The following is a 12,072-nucleotide window of genomic DNA, read 5'->3' on the forward strand; positions in this document are numbered from 1 at the left end:
CGTACGACAAGAAAAAAAAATTATATCATACCGTATTTTCTCGTACGGTATCGTACTTGACAACTATGCAAGCGATGCTTCGGCAACACTCCAACTCACTGGGGTTGGTTCCACATCCAGGAGCTAAGAGAGGGTGTTAGCACTCATCTCCTGTCTGTACCATATTACTCACTCAGTAGGGAGTGAGGACCTATGTTGTGGGTGTGCCCACCTGAGTTAGGAGTAGTCTCCATTTTTCCTCATCTTCCATGTTGTTTTCCCAGTTTTTGCTAGTTGTGGAGGACTGTTGCTGTGTAGGCCGACTGTCTCTGTGCTAGCCAACTTCATTTTTCTCTTGGCTGACTGTCATATGTGTTGGCCGACTGGTTTTATTCAATCGTGGACATGACTGCCACATGTCGGCTGTTTTTGGGCTAGCCGACCAGCAGTATAGGGTGGGATAAATACCACCCTCCTTTCCCCCCCACTTGTCATTGTACCGGATCTTGTGTATATAGCAGAGTTTATACAGCTTCTCTCTCTCTCTACACTTCTGCGTTTTCTTTCTCAAAGCACTTGTCTCATTTTCCACTGTGCATTCTGACAATAAATGGAATTCCACACATGCTTTGTAAGAGGCAAGCCGATAATAAAGTCCATACATATGTGGGTCCATTTGCCTTGTGGAATAGGCAAGGATTGATGTAAATGTAGACATCTATGTCATGGGCAATGGTGTGTGAACGCCTAGGACTAGCCAAGGCACCTTTTCCCTCTTTAGGAGGTTTTTTCCCCATGTATGTGAACACCCTCTAACACTTATCATTTGGGGTGTACTTATCCTTTGTACCTTGTACAACTTATTCCACTTGGTAATCATCATCGAGTTGTGTACCTTTCACATTCACTCTGTTTGAACTCTACTGTGAGTGTCTTGCTGTTGCTAACCCCATTTGGTATTAGAGCTCCACGTTGATACTGCCTCAAGCCCAATTTTTTTCCCATCCGTACATTCTCCACCGTCGTACAGCCTACACACGTGTGACGCCCGTACCACACACGTGCTACATCGATACCTACCCATACCGTCACCGTACTTGTCGTTCACACTGTTTTTGCTTACACTCATACTTGCACCCGATTGTATGTTAAATGCACTAAGGTTAATCATGGTAACGCACAACATGGCCTTCTTTATACCTTTATGTGGTGAGTTCTTTAGCATCCAATTCACAGAGTAGAGAGAGAGGAGAGACTAGAAGTGAAGTAGACCACACAATATTGGGTCCCAATTACCCACTCAAGGGCCCCCCCTGCAAGGAGGAGTATTTGCTTATATATATATATATATACCTTCATAAGGTCAGAAAAATCTGGACTTACGAATTGAGAGATTTGAGAAAGAAATAATAGTGAAGAAGGACAAAGACAAAAACAAAGCATTTGAAAGATCAAAAATAAATAAACTAACAAACCTAGGTACTAAGGACAGGAAATCAAAAGATAATATCAAACGAAGACTTTTAATTAAGACAAACCAAAAAAAACAGAAACAAAACAAAAAACAAAAAACAAAATAGCAAAACAAAGAACTGTAAACTCTAGACCTAAAGCACTAAGAGCTAGAACCAAACATTAAGCTAAACTTTTAAAAAAGACTTCGAAGCGGACGCCCAAGTGTGGACGCCCGAAGACCGGCCAAGAGCCTATAAAAGGGTGGCCAAGGTTAGTCAGTTAATCAGAGTCTCACAAGTCTTTGCGAGAGCTCTACGGTCGGGAGCTTGGATTTAGTGCAGAGGTGCACCTGCTTCATGCAGCTCAGGTCGGCAGCAGTCTCGAGGCCTACGAGGGTAGCTCCGTGGCGGTATGGGACGTCACGGTCTAGAGACTGGTCGGTGCGTCTTGCTAGTTAGCTCAGCTCGTGGCTCGGTGGGGACAGCCAAGACTTGTGGGTTTTACCTACGGCTGTCATGGTTGGGTGGTGAGTCAGGCCTGCACCCCCTTCGCGTTGTTTGGCTTTGTTTTGCAAGTTTCGAGTCGTATTTCAAAACGCTCAACGAGGAGATCCGTGGGGATTTAATAGTGGTATCAGAGCATACCTCGAAGAGCATGCAAGTCGGTAGGTAGAGAAGAAAGAGGTCAAAGAAAGAGATATGAGTTCGAGATGACTGCTGTTTTTCATGTATACTACTGTTTTATTTTCAAAATTCAATGTATGATTTTTATTTGCATCGTTGGATCCCGAGCAGGGATGTAGTCCTGGTAAGGGTTGATTTGAATAGCATGTGAAGAGCTTTCTACAGTCAGCTGTGAATCAGCGAACGAGCGATTGACAGAAAGCCTATCGGCTATGTGAATCAACAAGCGAAAGAGAGGGAGAGAGTGCTTGTCGGCTGTGTAGGCAGCCTGTGTGTGAACAACCGGCAAAGTGCTTGTCGGCTATGTAGGCAGCCTGTGCGTGAACAACCAACAACCAAGCCTGTCAGTTGACCGGTGGGCTGGTGGGGGAGCAATCTGGCGGCGTCGCTGCTGTCCGTATGTGTCGGTAAAGACATTCCCTGTAGTTGACGGGCGGCGGCAGCCAGCACACAACCCTTTTTTTTTTGCCCACGATTTCTTTAGCGAAACGTTGCTTTTCATTTTTTTTTGAGAGCTTCACGTACAAAAACGTAGCAACTATATATAATTTAAAAAAACGGCAACTTAGCGTGGGTTTTAAAAAATAAGAGTAGCTTTTATGCGTGGCTTTTAAAAGCCTTATTTTTCCAAAAGCCATCTCATATGGTTTGTTTTTTTTTTACAGAAAACACAAAGGCCACACATAAAAACACATGCTTTGGGGGGACCTATAAAACACGCCTAAAGTGGGCTTCTAGCCACACATCTCCTCGAGCTCTCTAGCACCATTTCTTGCTTCCAACCAAGATTTTCTCACTTTCCCTCTTCAAGATGTCAACCCGAGAATCGGAGATGGAACCCGTTCCCGAACACAAAGACCTGCCGGCTACCAAGGCCGCCAATGGCAATCTTTTCTAAGATTTTGTGACTAAATCTGATTTTCAAGATTTAAAGTTACTTTCGAGGCTTCTTTCACGGAGCGTCAGGCACATGTCGCCGCACAGATGCAGGCTTTGCAGAATTCCATCTCTTCATTGACCACTACCCTGTCTACTCTCTCGGGCATGGATACCTTGGCAGGCCCCAACATTACTCAAGAACAGTTTGGGGGCGAGCAAAAGCAGTGTACCAAGGAGATTGTGGACATGTAGCTACATAAGTGGCAGGTCCACTTCCAGTTTCATCCATATGGCGATGAAAAAAATATTCAATTCGCAACGGGTTTCCTCTCGGGCAAAGCTTTGCTCTGGTGGAAAGAACTCAAACCTAAACCAACAACCTGGACGCAGTTTGAAGAAGTCTTCAAGAAAGAATTCCTCAAGAAGGAGGATGACTACGATACAGAGGCTCAGTTTGCCAGTTTGACCAGGACCTCGCAAAACCTCACTTCTGAGGTCTACCTCCAGAAATTGAGAGACCTGCAGATAAAAGCTACGAAGATGGATCCTACTACTCTTTTGGGTTTCTTCGTAGCAGGATTACCCGACTCGTATCGCTTACAAGTCAAGAATAACAAGTACAAAACTTTGAACGAGGCCATTCATTCTGCTCGTATTTATGATGATACGATGGTCTCTTCCAAAACCAAACCCGTATCCGAGTAGAGGAACAAGCACAAAAGAAAGTTCTACGCGCCGATGGCTAGCACAACAGAAGGAAAGTCTTCAAACCAACCTTCGAAGAATTCTACTTCAACTCCAGCGAAGAGTCGGTCCACCGTGCTGGAGCTGAGAGGAGGTGTTGGACCATGTTCATCTCCAACATTTATCCGATTTATTGCTCCATTTATGCAACATATTTATATGAAGTATTTTACTCAGTCGTGGGTATTTTCTCCCACATTTTTAGGCACTTCTCCCCAGTCATGGGTACTTTTCACCAGTCGTGGATTTCTTTTACTGGCCGACTTGGCTATTTGTGTTGTATATAAGAACAGGCTTTTGCCATTTAATTGATTCATCATTTTGCTCAAGTGTTGGATCATTTGGCTGCTCCAAGTCTCTTCTTTGCTTCTGCTTGCTACCTTCAACCATTCTCTCAGCTCGAGGAGCTTATAGGGAGAAGGTTGTCCCGAAGAAAGATCTTCTGGAACCGATCGTGCAGGGCCTTGTACTTCTTAGAAGCACTAGTAATCGTCTGGGTGGTCTGAACATCGATCACCACACATTGTCCACCTTTCCGTATCTCTCGTTTGGCCTAGGTATGGCTAATGACCAAAAAGTTAGGTATCCCTAGCTCACATTTTATGATCATGGGAGCCTTTGACACATTTCGGGTAATCCGAAACGTGTGCTGCTCCCGGTCAACGTCTGGAGTAAACTTGTGAAACCATTGGATCCCTAAGACAAATCATGTGCCTTGAATGACTAACTTAGCACGACAAGTTTCAAACTTGATGCTCGTTGTCATGCCTGTGCTAAATCCCTCCACTTGATTATCCACCAATGTCAACGGGAAACGAGCTTGCCGCAAGAGACCTATTCCGTGACCATGTCCTCCGTACTACCTAGTACCGCTGTCAAACACGACAATAACTCTCTGGCCACCTATGTAGCCAAACACCTTAAGCAACTCATTTTGCTCATACTCTTGATCATGTTTTCCATTCTGCTTATCTTCGAGCTTCTAGCTTACAATGGCGCCAACCATAGGAGTGGGAGCTGGAGAACTAGCGACAACAACTTGGGGAATCGGTGTGGGAGACTTGCTCACCACAGAAGTTGTCGAGGCGGGCGTGGTGGTCTACGCAAGGGTCCTCTAAGGGCACGCCCTAGAAGTATGTGCTTTTGTACGACAAAAGAAACATTGCCTCTCCTCCTTATACTGTTTGTACTCCTCGAGACTGAGCTTACCACCTATCTTGCCGACTTGAGCCTTCTCGTTTGCAGTAAGGCGAGGTGCATTGTTCGAGTTCTTAGAGCAAGAGGCTTCCGAGTAGACCTTGATTGGGTCTCATTCTCGTCCTTGCCAGTAGCACCGACTGCCTTGGCTACTCCGTGCTGGGAGGTATTCAGTTTTTTATTGTTATATTTCATCTCGACACTTTGCGCAAGCGAAAGTGCCCAATCAAAAGTCTATGTCATACACACATTCCATTGGATTTGTGTGTCTAAACCGTATAGGAAGGGCAAACTGGAGGACTGGTTGCACATTCTGGCATAATCCCCGATACTCATCCTCGAGCCGCTCAACATAGTGAGGCGGTAGAAACTACTTCGCGAGGTCTGTGACAAATTGGTCCCATTTGTAGGCAACAACCCCAAAGTTGCCTAAGCCCAATGTGTCCACCAAGAGAGAGCTTCCCCTTCTATGTAGCAACTAGCTAACACGACCTTTTCTATGTCTGACTTCCTATCAGCAGCAAAATAAGCCTCAAACTGATGAATCCATGGGTACAAAGTTGTGGGGTCGAGTTTACCGTTATACATACTAAAATTCACCCTTTTGTGAAGGTGAGTTGAAGAAGTGGCTGGCAATCCTTGCGTCGAGAGCTGCAAGGAACCGCTCATGCTCCATGTGTTTCTCCGATTCGGCAACGCAAGCTGCTGCCTGTGTGCGAAGCTCTAACTCCTGTACTCGTAAATCATGTAGAGCACGGGACTATTGTGTTAACTCCACAATGGAAATAGCCGAAGCACATATCTGGGAAGTGGTCTCGGTGATGACTGGCGAAGGAAAGGAGATGGGAATGGGTGTCCACGTATTTGTTTCTCCAAGGCCTATAGAGAAGCCTTGCACTCCAGCATCTGTTCGCTGTGGTGCGCTATGATGCACATAAATTCTTGGAACATGGCGTTTGTACCACTCACAACTCGGCTTCTTGATGCAACTGTTGTAGAAGAAACAATTTCTTCACGAAGCGGGTGTTCTTTCTCATCATCAGATTTCGCCCCAATGGAAGCGGTCAAGTTTTTCCCTAACCGCAATAAAACCACCCACTATGTGCGAGACGTTTCCAATCGTTTCCCGAGGCTATAAACCCACCATCCTTCGAGGGACAAGAGTCACACCGGAATGGGAGTGCTGCTAGCATCTAAAAACAACTATACAATGGAAAATCTTCTTTTTCTTGCCTGAATCTCTTTACCAAAAGGCAAAGCTCTGATACCACTGTAACATGTGGAAGCTCTAGGTAGTCTTTTTTCAGCCCTAAGCACTACATAGGAGCTTTTCATCAAGAACAACCAATACACACACACACACACACACACACACACACACACACACATGGCTGCATATTCAATATATTCATATAGTACAAAAAGGTACACGTTTTGTGGCCTTTGGCCTACCAAAAAGGATCATCAACAAGCTATCTATGACCTAAGTCCATAGGGAGTGAGATATCTAACAATGAACAAGACTATGCCTTTTATAGGCTCTTGGCAGCTAGGCCAACTAGCCGAATACTATCAGCCAACCCCACTCGACAATAAATCCCATAATCAACACCGACCCGAGTCAAGCCTCTACAATGCTTGGCTAACGTCAACGGTATCCAACCTGAGGCTGGCTAGTTGCCTAACCTAGGGTTTATCTGCTGCAAATCACGGATTAGCCTGGGATTAAGCATATGTTTGGTGTCCTATTTTAGCCTCTAGGGTTGACCATGTTAGCTAGAGGGGCTGGTCACCCCTCACATATGTTTTCCCATATTATTCCCCATTTTATGGAGTCTTGGGTATTTTTCCAAGTCGTGGAGGACTTTTTCCCTAGTCGGCTGCATTCATATGGGCATATATATAGCTAGCTTGCCTCCCTCATTCTTCACTGCTTGCTTAGCATTGTTTGCTGCAGTCCCTCACATGCGAGGTTCTCCCCTCTTGCTCAAGACATGTATTCCTTTTGGTGATGATATTGAGAGCAGGTTCTCACATGTGTTTTCTCTCCATCTCTCTCTCACTCTCTCTCCTGTGTTTCCACTTTCCCTTCTTTCGATGCACATTCTATCATGGTATCAAAGCGCCGGCCAGCCCGGTGATCTTCAGTGTTGGATGCTCCCTCCTCTCCCTCCTGCGTTTTTGCGTTTTCAGCAAGGTGGACAGATCTTGCGTTTTTTCTCAGAAGTTGCTGCTGGTTGCCTGCCTCTTCCATGCGTTTCTTCTCAGCAGCCCAGCAGCCCGTGGTCATCCACAGCCGGTTTGACCTCCTGAGACTTCCTTCACACCTGTTTTTTGCACTGTTTTTAGGGCAGCAACACCTAGTGTGCTACGTTTTTCTAGAGGTGGCTGTCTACAGCAGTTTGCAGCAGTTCTTGGCATTCATACCCCCTATAGTGCTGGTCATCTGTTTTGTACAGGCCAGCAACAGCATATTTGCTGCGTTTTTTTCTTCTACAGGTTTCTAATGTTGTTTGCTGATCTGAGGACTTGATGGTACCATATCTCTACTATTTTTCCAGACTCAGCCCGTTGTACAGCCCCTTTTACCTGTTTTGTACAGGCCAGCAACATCATATTTGCTGCGTTTTTTTCTTTTACAAGTTTCTAATGTTGTTTGCTGATCTGAGGACTTGATGGTACCATATCTCTACTATTTTTCCAGACTCAGCCCGTTGTACAGCCCCTCTTACCTCTGTGTTTTCAGAATTCCAGCCCTTGTTGCTCCATTTTTTCTGAACTGATCTTGCTGGTAGCTCTACCTTCACCTGGGCTTCATCTGTTGGACCCGAAGGTACCTTCTCTTCAGTGTTTTTCCTCATAGGAGGTGTGGACACTGGTTGAACTGAATTTTCAGGTTTGTAGCCCTTGTTTGGCTGCATTTTCTTCTTCAGTGGACACAGATCACTTGCAGAGGGGATTTCTTGTTTGGATTGTGGCTTTGGAGGCAGTTTAGTACTTGAGGAGGATTCTGAATTTCAGATTTCAGTCAGCGTTTTGCTGATTTTGGAGCATCTATACCTGTGTTTTGTTCCTGGCCTACACGGTTTCCCGGTTTCTTCATTGTCCTTGCCTTCTGTTGGCGGTGGAGTGGTATTTTTTGCTAGATAGCAGTGTTTTGGCTGCATTTTGCTTTCCACATGAGTTTTCTACACTCAGAGGGGGCCTATCTCCAGCTACTTCACTTGAGGATTAGTTTCGGGAGCTGTTTTGTATCTATGGAAACTTTCTTATGTGACACGAGTTTACAGATTTTGGAGGAGAGCAGTGATCTTTTCAGAGATCCTGAGCAAAGTTTATTTTGTCCAGTTCTTTACAGTGTTTGCGCAGGACAAGGAGGATGTTTTGCCCTCGAGGTGTGATCCTTTCACATGGATCATTTTTTTGTTGCTGATTCTTGGGATCTGATTCTACTTATGGACCAGTCTTCTGCTGTCAATGATGCTTTTGAGGACTTTGTTACCACTGTAGTTTATATTCCTACTTCCCTTCTTCATTGTGAGGAGTCTTCCTCTGCCTCTCTTTGTGATGCTTCTGAGGATGCCCCTCCCCCTGCCTGTTCTGCAGGTTTATTGTTTTGGAGGATGGTTTTTTGACCCAGTGGGATGCTTTGGATCTGTGGTTGCTAACCATGCCTAGGGCACAATGGTCCTTCCAGAGTTTTTTGGATTTGGATCAGAATCAGGTTGGGCTTGTACCAGTTCGACGACATCAGTTTTCAGAGGGGAATGTGGAGTCCTCTCATCTTGCGATGCCCACCTCAGTGGCATGTACTTATGTACAGCATCGGGCAACTCATGGTACGGAGTTAGCAGATGGTCCCTATCTTTTCTACATAGTCTTTACATCTTGTGATGCCAATCTTTTCAGAGGATGCTTTTGTTCAGCATTTGGCTACTCTTGGTACAAAGTTGGAGCAAATTGACTCTTTCTTTTGAGGGTTCCAGTGAGGAGCAGTTTGCTTCTCCCAGGATTGATTATATACAGGATCTAATCTTGGTTGGTTATGAGGTTTTTCATACTTTCTCCAAGCTAGATACACAACATTCGACTTCCGGAGTGTTCTTACACTTGGGTTTGGAACCATTATTTGGAGCAGTATGTCGCAGTCTCCCAGGATTGATTATATACAGGATCTTGGTTGGTTATGAGGTTTTTCATACTTTCTCCAAGCTGGATACACAACATTCGACTTCGAGGAGTGTTCTTACACTTGGGTTTGGAACCATTATTTGGAGCAGCATGTCGCAGCCTACATGGTTGTTTTCTTCCAGAGGAGCGGTGTACTTGGCAGCTTGTTCTATTGCTTTTGTAGCTGAGTTGCTCAGGAGATTGCTTGTGGAGCTTTCTTGGTACCTGTTTCTGCAGTCTTTCATCTTTGATCGAGGACAGCGTCTCTGGCTTCTTGGAGTTCACTCCGCATCCGGTGTTGAGAGGGGGTGTTAGAAATCATCCCCTTCTTGCTGGCTTCCTGTTTAGTGTCCTATTTTAGCCTCTAGGGTCGACCATGTTAGCTACATGGACTGGTCACCCCTCACATATGTTTTTCCATTTTATGGAGTCTCGGGTATTTTTCCCAATCGTGGAGGACTTTTTCCCTAGTCGGATGCCTTCATATGGGCATTTATATATCTAGCTTGTCTCCCTCATTCTTCACTGCTTGCTTAGCATTGTTTGCTGCAGTCCCTCACATACGAGGTTCTCCCCTCTTGCTTGGGACGTGTATTCCGAGAGCAGGTTCTCACCTGTGTTCTCTCCATCTCTCTCTCTCACTCTCTCTCCTATGTTTCCACTTTCCCTTCTTCCGCTGCACATTCTATCACATTTGACTTTCAAACACAAGAAAATATCTTAGCAACCTTTGTGGTTTAGAGATTAAAAACACCTTTCTTGACCTTGACAACACTCTAGTGTCACCAAAGGCTAGAAAAACCAACATTGAAGGAATGGGTAGAAATTAAAACCCTAGCTCACATACCAAATGTAATACCTATCTGTGTTGTGCAATGAAATATCAAAGAGAAAGAAGCAAAAGAGGAATTAAAATACATAGATATTGTATAGAGCTTCAATAGTTGGGACGGCTCCGCTTTCGACACCATAGTCAAACAACAATATCCAGAGGTGAAGCCATTACAGACTAAGAATCGGAAGAAGAACCAAAAGACATGAGGAACTAGAAGACCTGGAAAGAGAAAAGGGATCCCAAGAAAGGGACCGATGTCTGTGCCCCTCATGATTGCTCAAATTTCGATCCTGTGGCCAACACTCGCGAGAGCATCCTGTGCTGCTGCTGCTGCTGCTGCTCCTCCTTCCCCTCCTGGGAGTCGTGGCAAGGGGTAGAGTCCAAGTCCTGATTCCATTGAGGCTGGAGTTTTAGCAAAAGGGGACATCTTCAGTGAGTAGAAAGGGCAGCCACCTATGCAGCCAACTAGTTAGCCAACCGAGCAGACAAATGCTCTTGAAAATCACTGGCTAAAGCAGCAAACTACTCCTCATAGCTATGGTAGAAGGCATAAAAAGAAACATAAAGCTTAAGCCGAAGAAACTAGGGTGGAAAAGAAGACTTGTTTCCAAAAAGAATACTCCCTTAACATGGATTGGCCCTACTTAGGCAACCAATTTAAAAAATGGCTAGCAGTGGAGAATTTTAAAATTTAAGGCTCATTGGTCGAAGTACAAGTGAAGAACACAAATAGAAAAGCAACGAAAGACTCAACCTATTTCACATGCACGCGCACATACCTAATCTACTGCAACTGTTCTACTCCTCTGAACAAAGGTTCTATTTATAAGTCTACCAAAAGCTGTGTCTGAAGGCTGAGAATGAAGATACTAAAGAAATCTGCCCAACACCCATGGAACCTAGGTCTTCTCACTTCTAAATAGGGCTCACAACGGCCTAGACTATACCAGTCCAGTACCCCACTAGACAAACCACATGATCTCAGGCTTGATGCATGTGACACCATAATACTTGGTCAATACAAGCGTTATATACAAAGCAATGTGTAAATTTTCACTTAAAAGGTTCAATCGGTCAATCAAGGATGTTCTTTTAATGATTTGTTTTCCAAGTTCAGATGTTTTGCCGTTGCACACGTCGAGCTTTTTAGGATGGTGATGGTCACCCACTTCAGATGGGTTGGTTTGGGGAGAAAACTTCCCCAACGAGTAACCACCATTTTCCACTCTGCGTGTAGAAGAAAAATTTATGGTGCACACGTTTCAATACGGCCAAGCATGCAAAGGATGGTCATGGCAGTATAGTAAATAATAAAGGAAAGATCGCTTACAGCAGCAGAGATACGATCTGCATACTCGGACTGTGCTGTAAAAAGCCGCATCTGCCCCAACCATACCCCACGATGTATCGAGATTATAATTTTTCAGAGAGACCAATTCGAGATCTAACGGATGGGCGGAGTGATGGTATTACCTGGACAAGGACGAAGACGAGGGCGCCCAGGAGCAGCAGGACCCGGGTGTCGCAGAGGCTGCGCTGGATGAGCGATGCGAATCCGCTCGCCATGGCTTGCTTGCTTGCTCCGCCTAACAATTACTTGAAGACTCGAGGTATTAAACTTCACTTTTTTTGAGTTGAAAATTGTATGCATGAGAGAGAGAGAGAGAGAGAGAAAGAAAGAAAGATATACTAACGTCTCCTAACGGCCGAAATGGCCCATGAGACCAAAACAACGTACAACTTATGATGATGATGTCTCATCATAACAAATCTAAAAGAAAGAATGAAAATAGTAACATCCTAAGAGAGCTAAGAGCTGAAAGCTGAATCACTGAATCGTTGCGGTAAACTCCTCCGATGGCGGGCAATGATGGCTCGAATTTGCCGATGGTGAGAGGGAGTCGTGGATGCGATCCTCGTGGTCGTGGTCGTGGTCGTGGTCGTCTCGCTCTACAGATGGCAATGGCTCTGTCCAGGGTGACTCCTCTAGAGGGTGGTCTGCCAGGTAAGCCTGTAGATGGGGGAGTAGAGGCTGGTGGGGTTACAGTGCTGGCTCTGAAAAAATCTGAGGGCTCTCTGTCTAGGCGGCTCTGGTCCCACTTCCCTCATGTCCTTCAATAGGCTCTCTCT

The 12,072-nt window shown here is 45.1% G+C and overlaps 1 protein-coding gene across 1 annotated transcript in view; it reads right to left on the reverse strand.

Moving 5' to 3' along the window:
* LOC147614063 (alpha-1,3-mannosyl-glycoprotein 2-beta-N-acetylglucosaminyltransferase-like) overlaps positions 1-11,594 on the reverse strand; it is a 122,871-nt gene extending 111,277 nt beyond the window's left edge. The window contains exons 1-2 of the mRNA XM_086780359.1: positions 11,416-11,594; positions 11,273-11,323 (exon numbers count right to left, since the gene is read on the reverse strand). Coding sequence (XP_086636485.1) covers positions 11,273-11,323; positions 11,416-11,508 — 144 coding nt within the window. The 5' untranslated portion in view covers positions 11,509-11,594. The remainder of the gene's footprint in view (positions 1-11,272; positions 11,324-11,415) is intronic.
* Between the last annotated feature and the right edge of the window lie 478 nt (positions 11,595-12,072).

Source organism: Cibotium barometz, chromosome 42 (assembly GCF_041138505.1).
Source record: "Cibotium barometz isolate CiBa-2024 chromosome 42, ASM4113850v1, whole genome shotgun sequence".
In the NCBI taxonomy this organism is placed as follows: domain Eukaryota; kingdom Viridiplantae; phylum Streptophyta; class Polypodiopsida; order Cyatheales; family Cibotiaceae; genus Cibotium; species Cibotium barometz.